Source organism: Zea mays, chromosome 5 (assembly GCF_902167145.1).
Source record: "Zea mays cultivar B73 chromosome 5, Zm-B73-REFERENCE-NAM-5.0, whole genome shotgun sequence".
Lineage (NCBI taxonomy): Eukaryota > Viridiplantae > Streptophyta > Magnoliopsida > Poales > Poaceae > Zea > Zea mays.
Genome location: NC_050100.1, coordinates 46,647,193 through 46,664,917, shown reverse-complemented (window position 1 = coordinate 46,664,917; position 17,725 = coordinate 46,647,193). Strand labels below are relative to the sequence as shown.

At 43.3% G+C, this 17,725-nt stretch overlaps 1 protein-coding gene across 1 annotated transcript; it reads right to left on the bottom strand.

Annotated features, from left to right (window-relative positions):
- Window positions 1-366: 366 nt before the first annotated feature.
- Window positions 367-5,054, bottom strand: LOC103626299 ((S)-coclaurine N-methyltransferase). The gene is made up of 6 exons (XM_020538327.2): window positions 3,048-5,054; window positions 2,429-2,528; window positions 2,201-2,311; window positions 1,717-1,800; window positions 1,499-1,557; window positions 367-1,090 (listed from the first exon to the last, which is right to left on the bottom strand). Exons 1-6 carry the CDS (start codon window positions 3,218-3,220, stop codon window positions 1,015-1,017), a joined length of 603 nt encoding a protein of 200 aa, XP_020393916.1. The 5' UTR covers window positions 3,221-5,054; the 3' UTR covers window positions 367-1,014.
- Window positions 5,055-17,725: the final 12,671 nt, after the last annotated feature.

Here is a 17,725-nt window from a genome sequence, read left to right as displayed (position 1 = left end):
AGATAGGTATCTTTGTGATAAAAGAATGACATAAAAGTTTTAGAATATTTTACGACCTTTTTTGTTAAAGTGTTCATAAATAGAACATGTCTTAACTAAGTTTTTATTGGTCACTTGCTTTTGATGCCACCAGAATATCAAAAACAAGGCAACATGATTAAATCAAACTTCATCTTCATCCTTCAATCTTCCCCTCTCGGAGAAAGGTTGATTAAAGGACGATGATATACGAAATGAAAAATAAAAGTAAAAGACATCAAAGATAAACCACGCATAAGATAAGGATGAACCTCATAATCCAACCTCATGAGACAATATTTTCTTTCCCTTTTATTATTTGACAAGAGATTGTAAATATACCTTCGACTTCTTAAAATTACATAGTGAATGCCCGTGCGTTGCTATGGAGTGAACATCTTTCTCTTGCAGTTGTAGCATCACAAAACAATCCTATCTCTCTTAGCCTCTTGTTGTGACTGTTGTCGCTACAATAGCAATAGCCGACAAAACAAATTGGGCAGCAACAAGAGAGAAAATGACAACTCTCCACAACTATTAAGTATGTATAGGTATGTGCCTGTGCATTACCACGAGAGTTAAAAATTAATATAAACCATAGATATGAAACAACAAACATCACTATGACATGCACAATCCGTTTAGCAAAACATCACGGTAACACTAATTTTATATCCACACTCAAAAGTTGCAACACAACCAAGGTTGGCATTTATGACTAAACTAATTATCCACATTCCAGCATCACACTTACTCTTACCAATGAGAACAAATTGGAATTACCTAAAATCTAAATTATCTATCAAGACTGATACATGTAACCAATCAACATGTTAGGAGGGTGAAAACACGATTCCCTTGGTCAGTGCAACACCCCGAGTACAAACCTGGAACACTCAGGCTTTAGTTTTTGTCCAAAAGGGCCAGTAACAGGTTTTTCAGCAACATGATGACTGATGGAACTCTATGGATATGTTTTTACAATAGGCACCTCTACTATGAATATGGTACTTGAGAAACTCCATTTACCTGTCCAGGATGGCCAGATGTTTCGGATTCGTGTACCTTTCCTCTGCAGCGGAGAATAATCAGGATTAAACTCATCCTATTCTTAGAAAGCAAAGAGAAAAAGGATATACCTCTATGCTGCCATCAATGCGGATGAGAGGAATCTAGTCTAGGAAACAAAACAAATCATCTAATGCTGGCGTACTATGATTACCCATTTACAAATTCCATATTACGATTACTAATTTACAATGGATACTAATTTACAAAGACATGTGCAGTAGTCGTAGTACAAACTTGAACGAAATACATTACACATGTATGGAATTGCCATTCTAATTTTATGTAAATGTATGTTCCAATAAAACAAACCTTGAACCAAGGAACCAGATTTACGAGAAACATTTTTAGAATCATTTTATAATTCATGGATTATTAGGGCGAGGATAGTTTGAAGTTTGGAAGGATATACCTAGTTCTAGCATAATGCATGCCACTGACAAGCCAATGATATACCACAGATACATCCTCCTGCAGTAATATAGTCAGTACAATATCAACACTCGCACGTTACCAGAGTTAGTAAATATAAACATTAACAAGAGTATTGATTGATAGCCCGTCAACCAATATTCATATTTAATGCATAAGGGCAGTTCTCAAAAAAAAGAATGACTGGTTATACACTACCTGAAAGTATAGAAGTAGGTTTGCAGATGGCATTGTTCCTCCAGTGAAGAAGTACCTCGTGATCCAGTCATCATCGTTTTTATCCTGTCAAATTGTGAGGTGATGAAGATTAACATAACTAATAATATTTTAATAAAAAGATTAACTCATTTTAAGTTTAAAGAAGCGAAAACCTAAATACTACCCGTGTGCTAAAACACTGGTGAAGATTAGTAATTATGACTTTCACTGTTTACATCAAAGAACTATCACTTTCAGTATGGATCGGATACTGAGAGCCTAAGTTCTTTGAGGACAGGACAACTTTAAGGCCACATGGAATGCCTTAGCTATTAAAATCAAAAGTATGATGCGTGCATCATCTGACACAGATTAGCTATGACTTTGTGCACCAGCCAAATACAAATACCGATACAAGCTGCAGTTAAATAGGTGGTGGAATGCACCAAATGAACAGTGGAACTGAGGATCGTTAATATGCTACCTCAAAGTGATATGGAAATGCTTTGTGGCAGAAGAGGTGAATTAATAGTAGGCCATCCTCTTTCATCCATCCGGATATCTTCTTAAGAAGCGACTTGTAGTTTTTCATGTGCTACATAAAGGGCCATGACAAACGACCATTTACCTTGATGAATATCCAAAGCACAGCAAGACACCAAACTGAACCATACCTCAAACATCTCTATAGATACACCAAACTGAACCATACCTCAAACATCTCTATTGATACGATCCTGTCAAAAGAGCGTTCCATCTCAAACTTGCTGATGTCGGCTACGATTATCTCAATATTTGACAGCTCATATTCCCTGAAACAGAATTGAAATGGCAATGTGGCATAACAAAGCATTACCACAAGGGAAATCAAAGTTAGACCAAATGGCGGTGGAAGATCTGTCTGCATATCTAGCAAATGTCCATGCAAGTGCAAGATAATTTCTGTCAATAGTATGGTTGAAATAATAGAAATAGGTCTTATATCCTTAAACAGCTGCAAGTTTGCAATAGTATTTGAAGTATTTCTGTCAATAGTATTTGCAAGTTCACAATAGCTGCAAAATGAACAGCAATATAACAACATGCTGAACAAGAAACAGATTGCAGTGACACGAATAGGCTGCAATGGTCACTTAGAAGGGTTACATGGAACATATGTTGGCTCCAAATGCTTCTTCACAAAATGGTAAGACCCTAAATAAATTTTAGTTCAAAAATGAATAGAAATAAAGTCTGATCCTAATCCGATCTAATCCTTAAATCTTATAGTGTAAAATTTAGCTCATTGTCACCCATAAATACAACCGAAGCACTGAAACCATTACACTTACCTACATTGCTCTTCTATAAAAGCCTTCTGTGTAGTAGAGTTGCATATCCCTGTTACACTGCAGTTCCTATATTTCTTTGCAATGTATAGTGAAAGGGATCCCCATCCACATCCAACATCTAGGATGCTTTGGCCATCTTGTAGTTTCGACCTCTCACAATACAGATCCATCATCGCAACCTCAGCATCTTCTAGGGTGCTTGAATCATCAGGGAAATAGCAGGAATTGGAAGATTCAATGTATTTGTGTGGATTAACAAAAGAGAATGTATCTTGTTAAAACCAAGGAGTGGGACTACACACTGCACCATCAGCCACTCATATAAACAGACATGTTCCTAGTATACATCAGCCAAAGAAAATATGTCTTTTGCTAAAACTAAGGAGTGCGCACAAACCTGTATTTGAGATTCCTTCCAAGCACTAACTTGAAAAATGTAGTTGGCAGCTCATAATGTTGGGCTTTAGCTTTGTCTGTTTCAATGGCAATGGGCATGTCTTCAAGAGCTGCATCAGATAAACGCACAACACAGTAATGAGAAATTCGATTCTTAAGACATCCATAGCATCACAAAACCAGCAAACGTTAGATACCGCTCTGGTTGTTAGGTTAGTATTTACTGAAACATTAGACAAAGAAACAGATATATGGCACATCTCACGTATTCGTCGAATATTTCCCACGGAATCCCCCACGAATGGCTTATCTGACCTTGGATCTAGAATGGATGATCATGATTTAATATAAACACCATGTGTATCAAAGATCTATATGCACCTGATAGGTTCCCTTCTGTTAGGAACATTTCAGATGGAGCATGCACCTTTGTGCATAGGGCGATGTAAATATTAAATCACGACTATCTATATCAAATTCAAGTTCATTCCACATCTTCCTCTTCACGCACAGTTCAGGGTGGGAGTGGTAGAGGACTTTTTTGCAAAGATAAATATATAGGCAACAAGAAGGCTATGGAAGGACATTGAATCTAGAATGGATGATTACAATTTAATATGTGCACCATTTACACTAAGAGCCTGTTTGTTTAGGATTATAATTTGTACAAATTATTTAGTTTAAAATAAGTTATATTATATAATCTAAACAGAATATAATCTAAAATAAACAAGCATATACCCCCTAATACGTTTCTTAACTGAAAACGTCTTCTAAAGGTACCCAACCAACAGCTCAAGGCTGCTGAGTTCTCCTGTAAGCCAGCATCAGTACTGCCCTTCAGGTAAGCACAAGCAAATCCAAGTATGGAAAAACTGCATACCATTTATCGCCATAATATTCTACTGTAAGTCTAGAACACCCTGTAATTTATAAAGGAAGCTGCCCAATGGTTACCATGATCAGAAATTCATCCCAAGAGAAAATAGACAAACCATAAGTTTTAGCTTCATCTTTATGGTAATTTCTGACTCCTCCAATGCTTATGCCCGCTGGCAGATGAAACGAAAGAAAAACCATGATTTTCACACTAATGAATTATCTAACCAATCAACATCATGTTAGGGAGGCACTTACTTTTCAGATACTTCGATGTGGCATGGTAAGCTTTCAAGAGCTATTATCATCTAAAGTAATCAACAAACATGATACAGTTAAATATAAATATAAACCATCTAAATTAATAACACTAATGTGAGCTCCCTGTGATTCAAGTTGTTAGTTAAATCAATCTAGGTCCATCTCAAAAGTTTCCGGTCCACGGCCATCCCGTCCTCGTTGCCGAAGAGCACGACATCGCCAAAGAAACACTTCGTTGCAGCACCACCGCCGCCGGACTCTTCGATAACACCAAGGACCCGTGACGCGACCTCTGCCACAGCGGTGTTGGTCGGGGCGCAGGTCACCGTCCTGTGGTTCTCGATAATCAGATAATAGATTAATCCACCTCATCCATTAGAAGCAAGCTCAATGGTATCTCTTCCATTACCAGTGTCCGCTGCATTCATGCCTCTCTGTTCTCACATGATGCTGGAAGATCATCATCGGTTCCTGTAACCAAAGCCAAATTTCTTAGTACATCATTTCAAATGTTGTTACCTGACTTGTTCAAACTGGCGGGCAGGTAAAATTCTGAAAGTTGTTCTGCTTGTACAAAAATGTGTCGTTCCTGATGTTCTAATAAAAAGGTTCATGAATTAACCAACAGAAGAAAACAAATCATGATTTACCTGCTCAATTTCTCTTTTATACATGTTAAGTGCCCTTATTATGTCATTTCTCTACATCTCAAAGAACTGCAGTGTGCAAAATATGTAAGTTACCTCAAGAAAATAAAGATAAATGACTTTTCTCTGATTTTGAAAAGCAAGCTGATAGTACTCACCTTGTCAAAAAGATTGAGTATCATGTCATTGATGGTTGTTTGGATCCTAGCACTCTCTAGAGCAATCTACCATTAATAACACATAAACAGAAGTTCAAGGAATCCTAAGATCACTTGTCCGATGAATAACAAATGAAGTGCAGCCATGAGCCTAGAGCAGTTGTGGATAAGGATGACAGACTACCACAACAAGCTAGGGAGCTCGAGTCATGCATCAGCACAGGTGAGTCGTCCTGCTCCTCTCCCCTTTCTCCCCTCAACAACGTCAAGATGACTGATGGGGAGGACACCAGCCATGCGAGACCCTAAAACGATTGGGACATTATGTTCCTTATTATATTTCTTGCAAATCTCTAATTTTGGCCTTGATTGACCTTCTAAAGCGAAATGATTCCCAAAATGGATCTGGTCAAATAAGCCTCGATAATACTTCCCAAACCATTCCAATGTGTGATTCTTAATTGCATCCTGCTGAGACCTTTTAAAGGAAAGATATAACATGCCTCATATAATTTTTTGCAAAACTATAGAAAGAAGAAAGAGTTTGTTTTAGACCAGCACTTGGTTTCATTTGATGACTTGTATGTTTAAAACAATAAGTGCAACCCCGAATAAAACAAAGACAAATAACATCAACACAACTCTTTCCCAAGATCAGTTGCATATCTGCATATAGTTTTGCAAAAATTGTAAGAACTACCTGGTGAAGAAACATTTAGCTTGAATAGCTCAAGCGAAGATGTGACCAATCAAAAATAAAAAATTACAGGAGTCAATTTTTTAAGGGAGTTAGGACTTCATGTTCACCTTAAAGAACTCGTATACATGGTATTTTGATACTTAGTGATTCCAAGAACAACGATCAACAATAAATTTGTTCAGAGCCGCAAGAAAGCTACCAAGAACTGCAAGCAAGATATACAGTACAAGGTAGTGAGAAAAGGTCAACCAAAACAAATATAAAAATGGTGTTACTTCCATGACCAAATGAAATTTTTCAAGGCTGTTCAGTGCATTCGACTACAAATGCACAACTGAGTAACTGACAATTTCAGACGAACAACTATATGGTGTAATCATTTCGCATACCTTCATCTACATCAACAGCAACCACCATCACAACAACCTGCTCTAGGAACCGTAGCGACTTCCCTCGCTGACATGCACCATTCACATTCATGCTCTTGGCACTTGCGGTGGCCTCCTCGAGTGGCAGCACCTCCAGATCGTGCATCAGTTGCCGCTGCGTGGTGACCACTTGCGTCTTCATCCCCACCACCTCCCCTCCTAGCCTCCACCCTCCCCATCTCCACCACACCCCTCGTGCTCGTCTGGCTCGATGACCACATCCTCCCCCTCACCTGCACGTAAAAACAGATCCACCCGCGTAAAACTCCACCATAAATAGGCGATGAAAATGAATCTTACCTTGGGTGGGAGCGGAGAAGGAATCATATCCTACGACAGCTTCTAGGAGACGAAGGCGGTGAAGGCGGAGATGGCGGCCATCAGCGGCGCACTCGATTGCCTTGCCGGTGTTGCTCTAGCGCGAGCGCCATGGCCACGTCTCGCGGTGGTAAACAGCGGCAGCGCTCCTCCACTCTCCCCCGCCCGCATACGCCAACGGTGGTGGCGCAGGTTCGTCTAGTTCCTCGCCGTCACGACAGCTCTTGTCGCGTCCTACCACCTCCTCGTGCCAACCAATTCGTCGCACTGCCACGCACTATTCCTCTCCCTCGGTTCCAACGCCACTGCGGCGGCCCACCTACGCGCGCTCACCCTCTGCCCCCACGTCGCTGGCACCGAGGCCAACGCGGCCGCTGCCCGCTACGTGCTCCATGCCTCTAGCATCGCACGCGCAACTGCCTCCACGGCGGTCATGGGGATTCCTAGCAAAATCACGGCAGTTAGGTGCCAGGCTGCGGCGCGCGGCATGCGGGGGAGCGGGATTTTGCGGTGGAGGACGGCTGGGCGTGCGGTGCGGGAGGCCGTTGCGCGTGCGGGCAGAGAGCGGGGGTTTCGCGGCGGCTGCGGCGCGTGGGTGTGCAGAGGACGGTGGGGCGTGCGGTGCGGGAGGCCGTTGCGGGTGCGAGCAGGGAGCGGGGGTTTCGCGGCGGCTGCGGCGCGCGGGCGTGCGGTGCGGTAGGCAGTTGCGCGCACGGGCAGGGAGCGGGGGTTTCGCGGCGGCTATGGCACGCGGGTGTGCGGAGGACGGCGGGGCGTGCGGGGCGGGAGGACGTTGCGGGCGCGGGCAGGGAGCGGGGGTTTCACGACGGCTGCGGCATGCGGGCGTGCGGAGAACGGCTGGGCGTGCGGTGCGGGAGGCAGTTGCGCGTGCGGGTAGTGACTGCCCCCTTAATAGTTAGTAGAGATAGGATGAAGATAAGAAAAGTACAACTTTGTAGATAGAGCGATTCAGTTTTCTCTGACCCAAAAAACATGTCCAATACATAACATTGTTCCTCTATTTATAGGTATTAGGTACAACTTCGGTAGAATTACAAGTATGCCCTTAAGCCTATACATTTGTACTAGCGAGCAAGCTAAGGGTAATACTGTCTTTTCTTGTATCCTCGCTGAATAAGTCATGGTGACCTCATCTTGCTTCAGCTAGTTTCTTCACCACGTACATGTGTTAATAATCCAAAGCTCTCACCTTCGTATCTGCAACTATGATTATTGTACATCGTTCCTGAACAAAGGTGTCTTTCTGTATCTATCTTGCTACACTTAAAATAGGCTAAAAATAACTGGTTAGTTAATGTGAGGACCCTCGGCTAAAGAGGGCCTCTAACAGTTTCATAGACATTCAACTACAAATCTCCATTTGCACTATATAAATTAATTTATTTATTATTTTCATTTAAATTTTGGTACACATATTCATATAGGATATTCATTTATTTGGTAATGCCAAATTTATTTTTGGGCACATTTACTATTTTATACCAATTAAATGAATTATTGCGTACCTGTTTATAGAAGTTGTAAAAGAATATGTAAATATGGTCAACAAATTCCAAACTTTTGCATGGAAAAATATCTTGATTATAAAATCATAAAATAAAAATTTAAGAAGATTTTGTATTTTTTGTGTCAAAGTCTTTATAAATGGAACACATTTCAATTAAGTTTCGTAAATGTTCAACTACAACTCTCCACTTTGCAATACATAGATTAATTTATTCATTATTTTCATTTAGTTTTTGGTGCACACATTCTGTCGGCGTTTCGGACCCGGGGGTCTCTCGACCGAGCCGACCAGTGAATTTATCGCTGCGTGCCCCTGCCCAGATGGGTTGGCGCAAGATGGAACACAAGGAGGAATACGGCTTGTATTATCTCGCACCAGGGGTGTGCTCATAGTAGGGGTTACAAGCGTCGCGAGAGAGAGAGGGTGAGCCTATTCGTTAGCTCGTTCCCCCCGCGCGACCCCCCCCCCCCCCCGCAGGAAGGCCCTGGACCTCCCATTTATAGATGCAAGGAGAGGGTCTAGATGTACAATGGGGGTGTAGCTATGCGCTAACGTGTCTGGCAGAGAAGTGCCTGAGCCCTGTGTACATGCCAACGTGGCTGTCGGAGAAGTGCTTGAGCCCTGTGTACGCGATAACGTGGCCGTTGGAGAAATGCTCGAGCCCTATAGAAGCACAGCTATCGATGCTGCTAGGATCCTGCTGACGTCTCCTTGCTTCCGTAGGGGGCTGAGAACCACCGACGTCATGGACGCACGCGGGGAACCATCATTACCTGTTACCGAGGCGAGCCAGATGGGACGCCGGTCTTGTTCCCTTGTAGCCTGAGCTAGCTAGGGTAGGGTAATGATGTATCCCCTGTGGCGCGGTCGGTCCGAGCTGAAGGTCGGGCGAGGCGAAGACTTCTCCTGAGGCCGAGGCCGGAGTCGGGCGAGGACGCGATTCCTCCCGAGGTCGAGGCTGAGGCCGAGCCCTGGGGTCGGGCGAGGCGGAGACCTCCTTCCGAGGCTGAGGCCTAAGGTCGGGCGAGGCGAAGCTTCCTGTTGCACCCGAGGCTGAACTCGGCTGTTGTTAGTCTCACCCTGGTGGGTGGCACAGCAGTCGGATCGGGGCAAGCGGCGCTGTTTTCCTGTCAGGTCGGTCAGTGAAAGGGCGAAGTGACTGCGGTCACTTCGACCTTGCCGACTGAGGCACGCGTGTCAGGATAAGATGTCAGGCGATCCCCGCATTAAATGTGCATGCGATAAGTGAAAGGGAATTAGGCTTACACCTATTTCCTAAATGATTTTGGTGGTTGAATTGCCCAACACAAATAAATTGGACTAACTAGTTTGCTGTAGTGTATAAGTTATACAGGTGCCAAAGGTTCACACTTAGCCAATAAAAAGACCAAGAATGGGTTCAATCAAAGAGAGCAAGGGATAACCGAAGGCAGCCCTGGTCTGGCGCACCGGACTGTCCGGTGTGCCACCGGACAGTGTCTGGTGCACCACCGGACAGTGTCCGGTGCACCAGGGGACTTCACGCCAAACTCTTCACCTTCGGGAAAACTCAGAGGCGCTCCGCTATAATTCACCGGACTGTCCGGTGTACACCGGACTGTCCGGTGTACACCGGACTGTCCGGTGTACATCGGACAGTGTCCGGTGCTCCAAGGAAGAGCGACTCTGAACTCGCCAGCTTCGGGAATCCGCTCCACTATAATTCACCGGACATGTCCGGTGCACACCGGACTGTTCGGTGAGCCAGCGGAGCAACGGGTACTTCGCGCCAACGGTCACCTGCAGAGGCAATTAATGCGCGCCAGAGCACGCAGAAGTCAGGCACGCGCGAAGTGGCACACCGGACACTCTACAGTACATGTCCGGTGTGCCACCGGACATCCAGGCGGGCCAAGCAGTCAGAGCTCCAACGGTCGGAACCCAACGACCAGGTGACGTGGCAGGCGCACCGGACACTGTCCGGTGGCGCACCGGACTGTCCGATGCGCCATGCGACAGCAGCCTCCACCAAATGGCTAGTTTGGTGGTTGGGGTTATAAATACCCCCAACCACCCCACATTCAAGACATCCAAGTTTTCCAACTTCCAACTACTTACAAGAGCTAGGCATTCATTACAAGACACACCTAAGTGATCAAATCCTCTCCCAATTCCACAAAAGCTTTAGTGTTAAGTGAGAGTGATTTGTTGTGTTCTTTTGAGCTCTTGCGCTTGGATTGCTTTCTTCTTTCTTATTCTTTCTTGAGATCAATACTCACTTGTAACCGAGGCAAGAGACACCAATTGTGTGGTGATCCTTGCGGGGAAGTTTTGTTCCCGGTTGATTTGACAAGAGAAAGCTCACTCGGTCCGAGGGACCGTTTGAGAGAGGGAAGGGGTTGAAAAAGACTCGACCTTTGTGGCCTCCTCAACGGGGAGTAGGTTTGTGAGAACCAAACCTCGGTAAAACAAATCCACGTGTCACACTCTTTATTCGCTTGCGATTTGTTTTGCACCCTCTCTCTCGGACTCGATTATATTTCTAACGCTAACCCGACTTATAGTTGTGATTAACTTTGTAAATTTCAGTTTCGCCCTATTCACCCCCCTCTAGGCGACTTTCAATTGGTATCAGAGCCCGGTGCTTCATTAGAGCCTAACCGCTCGAAGTGATGTCGGGAGATCACGCCAAGAGGGAGATGGAGACCGGCGACAAGCCCATCGGCGACAAGCCCACTACAAGTCACGGGAAGGCTTCATCGGAAGAGTCCCGCAATAAAAAGAAAGGGAAGGAAAAGAAATCCTCTTCCCACAAGTCGCATCGGAGTGGCGACAAGAAAAAGAAGATGAGGAAGGTGGTCTACTACGAGACCGATACTTCATCACCTTCTACCTCCGGCTCCGACGTGCCATCCATTACTTCTAAGCGCTATGAGCGCAAGAAGTTTAGTAAGATCCCCTTACACTATCCTCGTACTTCTAGACATACTCCATTACTTTTCGTTCCATTAGGAAAACCGCCAACCTTTGACGGTGAAGATTATGCTAGGTGGAGTAATTTAATGAAATATCACCTAACCTCACTCAACAAAAGTATATGGAATGTTGTTGAGTTTGGAGCACAGGTACCATCCGTAGGGGATGAAGATTATGATGAGGACGAGGTGGCCCAAATCGAGCACTTCAACTCCCAAGCCACAACCATACTCCTCGCCTCTCTAAGTAGGGAGGAGTACAACAAGGTGCAAAGATTAAAGAGCGCCAAGAAAGTTTGGGATGTGCTCAAGACCGCGCACGAGGGTGATGAACTAACCAAGATCACCAAGCGGGAAACGATCGAGGGGGAGCTCGGTCGCTTTCGTCTTCACCAAGGGGAGGAGCCACAAGACATGTACAACCGACTCAAAACCTTGGTGAATCAAGTGCGCAACCTTGGGAGCAAGAAATGGGATGACCACGAGGTGGTTAAGGTTATTCTAAGATCACTTATTTTCCTTAACCCTACTCAAGTACAATTAATCCGTGGTAATCCTAGATATACACTAATGACTCTCGAGGAAGTAATCGGGAATTTTGTGAGCTTTGAGTTTATGATCAAGGGCTCACGGAAGATCAACGAGCTTGACGGTCCATCCACGTCCGAAGCACAACTGGTCGCATTTAAAGCGACGGAGGAGAAGAAGGAGGAGTCTACACCAAGTAGACAACCAATCGACGCCTCAAAGCTCGACAACGAGGAAATGACGCTCGTCATCAAGAGCTTCCGCCAAATCCTCAAACAAAGGAGGGGGAAGGATTACAAACCCCGCTCCAAGAAAGTGTGCTACAAATGTGGTAAGCCTGGCCATTTTATCGCAAAATGTCCATTATCTAGTGATAGTGACAGGGGCGACGACAAGAAGGGGAGAAGAAAGGAAAAGAAGAAATACTACAAGAAGAAGGGTGGCGACGCCCATATATGCCGCGAGTGGGACTCGGACGAGAGCTCCTCCGACTCCTCCTCTGACGAGGACGCCGCCAACATCGCCATCAACAAGGGCCTTCTCTTCCCCAACGTCGGCCATAAGTGCCTCATGGCAAAGGACGGCAAAAAGAAGAAGGTTAAATCCAAATCCTCCACTAGATATGCGTCCTCTAGCGATGATAATGCTAGTGATGAGGAAGATAATTTGCGAACCCTTTTTGCCAACCTAAACATGCAACAAAAAGAAAAATTAAATGAATTGATTAGTGCTATCCATGAGAAGGATGATCTCTTGGACTCCCAAGAGGACTTCCTTATTAAAGAAAACAAGAAGCATGTTAAAGTTAAAAATGCTTACGCTCTAGAAGTAGAAAAATGTGAAAAACTATCTAGTGAGCTAAGCACTTGCCATGAGACAATAGACAACCTTAGAAGTGAAAATGCTAATTTGTTAGCTAAGGTTGATTTAAATGTTTGTGATGCTTCAATTCCCAATCCTAGAAATAATAATGATGATTTGCTTGCTAAGATTGAAGAATTGAACATTTCTCTTGCTAGCCTTAGAGATGAAAATGAAAAATTGCTTGCTAAGGCTAAAGAATTAGATGTTTGCAATGCTTCCATTTCCGACCTTAGAAGTAAAAATGATATATTACATGCTAAGGTTGTAGAATTAAAATCTTGCAAACCCTCTACATCTACCGTTGAACATATTACTATTTGTACTAGATGTAGAGATGTTAACATTGATGCTATTCATGATCACATGGCTTTAATTAAACAACAAAATGATCATATAGCAAAATTAGATGCTAAAATTGCCGAGCATGAACTTGAAAATGAAAAATTTAAATTTGCTCGTAGTATGCTTTATAGTAGGAGACGCCCTGGCATTAAGGATGGCATTGGTTTCCAACAGGGAGGCAATGTCAAACTTAATGCCCCTCCTAAGAATTTGTCCAACTTTGTTAAGGGCAAGGCTCCCATGCCTCAGGATAACGAGGGTTACATTTTGTACCCTGTCGGTTATCCTGAGAGCAAAATTAGGAGAATTCACTCTAGGAAGTCTCACTCTGGCTCTCACCATGCTTTTATGTATAAGGGTGAGACATCTAGCTCTAGGCAACCAACACGTGCTAAGTTGCCTAAGAAGAAAACTCCTAGTGCATCAAATGATCATGACATTTCATTTAAAACTTTTGATGCATCTTATGTGCTAACTAACAAATCCGGCAAAGTAGTTGCCAAATATGTTGGGGGCAAACACAAGGGATCAAAGACTTGTGTTTGGGTACCCAAAGTTCTTGTATCTAATGCCAAAGGACCCAAAACCATTTGGGTACCTAAAGTGAAGAACTAAACTTGTTTTGTAGGTTTATGCATCCGGGGGCTCAAGTTGGGTAATCGACAGCGGGTGCACAAACCACATGACATGGGAGAAGAAAAACCAAGATCCCCAACGAGCTATCACATTCGGGGATAGAAACCAAGGTTTGGTCAAAGGATTGGGTAAAATTGCTATATCTCCTGACCATTCAATTTCCAATGTTTTTCTTGTAGATTCATTAGATTACAATTTGCTTTCCGTTTCTCAATTATGCAAAATGGGCTACAATTGTCTTTTTGCTGATGTAGGTGTCACTGTCTTTAGAAGAAGTGATGATTCAATAGCATTTAAGGGAGTGTTAGAGGGTCAGCTATATTTAGTGAATTTTGATAGAGCTGAACTCGACACTTGCTTAATTGCTAAGACTAACATGGGCTAGCTCTGGCATCGCCGACTAGCACATGTTGGGATGAAAAATCTTCATAAGCTTCTAAAGGGAGAGCACATTTTAGGATTAACAAATGTTCATTTTGAGAAAGACAGGATTTGTAGCGCATGCCAAGCAGGGAAGCAAGTTGGTGCTCATCATCCACACAAGAACATCATAACGACCGACAGGCCACTTGAGCTCCTACACATGGATCTATTGGGCCCGATAGCTTACATAAGCATAGGCGGGAGTAAGTACTGTCTAGTTATTGTGGATGATTATTCTCGCTTCACTTAGGTGTTCTTTTTGCAGGAAAAATCTCATACCCAAGATACTTTAAAGGGATTCTTGAGACGAGCTCAAAACGAGTTCGGCTTAAGGATCAAGAAAATTAGAAGCGATAACGGGACGGAGTTCAAGAACTCTCAAATTGAAGGCTTCCTTGAGGAGGAGGGCGTCAAGCATGAGTTCTCTTCTCCCTACACGCCACAACAAAATGGTGTAGTGGAGAGGAATAATAGAACTCTATTGGACATGGCAAGAACCATGCTTGATGAATACAAGACTTCGGATCGGTTTTGGGCCGAGGCGGTCAACACCGCTTGCTACGCCATCAACCGATTGTATCTACACCGAATCCTCAAGAAGACATCCTATGAACTCCTAACCGGTAAAAAGCCCAACATTTCATATTTTAGAGTCTTTGGCAGCAAATGCTTTATTCTTGTTAAAAGAGGTAGAAAATCTAAATTTGCTCCTAAGACTGTAGAAGGCTTTTTATTAGGATATGATTCAAACACAAGGGCATATAGAGTCTTTAACAAGTCCTCCGGACAAGTTGAAGTTTCTTGTGACGTTGTGTTTGATGAGACTAACGGCTCTCAAGTAGAGAAAGTTGATCTTGATGAGATAGGTGTTGAAGAGGCTCTGTGCATCGCGCTAAGGAAAATGTCCATTGGGGATGTGTGTCCTAAGGAATCCGAAGAGCCTCCAAATGCACAAGATCAACCATCCTCCTCCACGCAAGCATCTCCACCAACTCAAAATGAGGATGAAGCTCAAGTTGATGAAGTAGAAGATCAAGCAAATGAGCCACCTCAAGATGACGGCAATGATCAAGGGGGAGATGCAAATGATTAAGACAAGGAGGATGATGAAGAGCCAAGGCCGCCACACCCAAGAGTCCACCAAGCAATCCAACGAGATCACCCCGTCGACACCATCCTCGGCGACATTCATAAGGGGGTAACCACTAGATCTCGGGTTGCACATTTTTGTGAGCATTACTCTTTTGTTTCCTCTATTTAGCCACACAGGGTAGAGGAAGCACTTCAAGACTCGGATTGGGTGGTGGCGATGCAAGAGGAGCTCAACAACTTCACGAGGAATGAGGTATGGCATTTAGTTCCACGTCCTAATCAAAATGTTGTAGGAACCAAATGGGTCTTCCGCAACAAGCAAGACGAGCATGGTGTGGTGACAAGGAATAAAGCTCGACTTGTGGCCAAGGGATACTCCCAAGTCAAAGGTTTGGATTTTGGTGAAACCTATGCACCCGTAGCTAGGCTTGAGTCAATTCGTATATTATTGGCCTATGCTACTTACCATGGCTTCAAGCTTTACCAAATGGACGTGAAGAGTGCCTTCCTCAATGGACCAATCAAGGAAGAGGTCTATGTTGAGCAACCTCCCGGCTTTGAAGATAGTGAGTACCCTAACCATGTGTATAAACTCTCTAAGGCGCTTTATGGGCTCAAGCAAGCCCCAATAGCATGGTATGAATGCCTTAGAGATTTCCTTATCACTAATGGATTCAAAGTCGGAAAGGCCGATCCTACACTCTTTACCAAAACACTTGAAAATGATTTGTTCGTATGCCAAATTTATGTTGATGATATTATATTTGGGTCTACTAACGAATCTACATGTGAAGAGTTTAGTAGGATCATGACACAAAAATTCGAGATGTCAATGATGGGGGAGTTGAAGTATTTCTTAGGATTTCAAGTGAAGCAACTCCAAGAGGGCACCTTCCTAACCCAAACAAAGTATACTCAAGATATCCTAAGCAAGTTTGGGATGAAGGATGCCAAACCCATCAAGACACCCATGGGAACCAATGGGCATCTCGACCTCGACACGGAAGGTAAGTCCGTGGATCAAAAGGTATACCGGTCGATGATTGGCTCTTTACTCTATTTATGTGCATCTCGACCGGATATTATGCTTTCCGTATGCATGTGTGCAAGATTCCAAGCCGACCCTAAGGAAGCTCACCTTACGGCCGTAAAACGAATCTTGAGATATTTAGTTTATACTCCTAAGTTTGGGATTTGGTATCCCAGGGGGTCCACTTTTGATTTGATTGGTTATTCGGATGCCGATTGGGCGGGGTGTAAAATCAATAGAAAGAGCACATCGGGGACTTGCCAGTTCTTGGGAAGATCCTTGGTGTCTTGGGCTTCAATGAAGCAAAATTCCGTAGCTCTTTCTACCGCCGAGGCCGAGTACATTGCCGCAGGCCATTGTTGCGCACAACTACTTTGGATGAGGCAAACCCTTAGGGACTACAGTTACAAATTAACCAAAGTTCCTCTTCTATGTGATAATGAGAGTGCAATCCGCATGGCGGATAATCCCGTTGAACATAGCCGCACTAAGCACATAGCCATTCGGTACCAGTTTTTAAGGGATCACCAACAAAAGGGAGATATCGAGATTTCATACATTAATACTAAAGATCAATTAGCCGATATCTTTACCAAGCCACTTGATGAACAAACTTTTAACAAACTTAGGCATGAGCTAAATATTCTTGATTCTAGGAACTTCTTTTGTTGATTTGCACACATAGCTCATTCATATACCTTTGATCATGTCTCTTTTATATATGCTATGACTAATGTGTTTTCAAGTGAATTTCAAACCAAGTCATAGGTGTATTGAAAGGGAATTGGAGTCTTCGGCGAAGACAAAGGCTTCCACTCCATAACTCATCCTTCGCTGTCGCTCCGAGCAACTCTCCAACTTTGGTATAATCTTCTCTTATATCTTTTACCAAAGGGGGAGAGAGTAACAAAAAGGGCTCTAATAACTCCGTTTTTGGCGATTTATGCCAAAGGGGGAGAGAGCATGAAATTTCAAATTGGTATCTCTTTGTGTTCAAAAGGGGGAGAAAGTAGTATTTTCAAAATCGATATCTTAAAACCCTCTTGAACACTAAGAGGAGAAATTTATTGAGGGGGAGTTTTGTTTAGTCAAAGGAAAAAGCATTTGAAACAGGGGAAGAAAATTTCAAATTTTGAAAATGCTTCGCACAATCTTATTCATTTACCTTTGACTATTTGCAAAAGGACTTTGAAAAGGATTTACAAAAGAATTTGCAAAAACAAAACATGTGGTGCAAGCATGGTCCAAAATGTCAAAAAATTCAAGAAACAATCCATGCATATCTTATAAGTATTTATATTGGCTCAATTCCAAGCAACCTTTGCACTTACATTATGCAAACTAGTTCAATTATGCACTTCTACATTTGCTTTGGTTTGTGTTGGCATCAATCACCAAAAAGGGGGAGATTGAAAGGGAATTAGGCTTACACCTATTTCCTAAATGATTTTAGTGGTTGAATAGCACAACACAAATAAGTTGGACTAACTAGTT

Excerpts from the sequence above, each read along its gene's own strand:
- LOC103626299 (XM_020538327.2), bottom strand. The coding sequence starts at position 3,220 with ATGATGGATCTGTATTGTGAGAGGTCGAAACTACAAGATGGCCAAAGC. Across the intron at positions 2,529-3,047 it reads TTTATAGAAGAGCAATGTAG|GGAATATGAGCTGTCAAATA; the intron begins GTAAGTGTAATG and ends ATTCTGTTTCAG. Across the intron at positions 2,312-2,428 it reads TATCAATAGAGATGTTTGAG|CACATGAAAAACTACAAGTC; the intron begins GTATGGTTCAGT and ends CCCTTTATGTAG.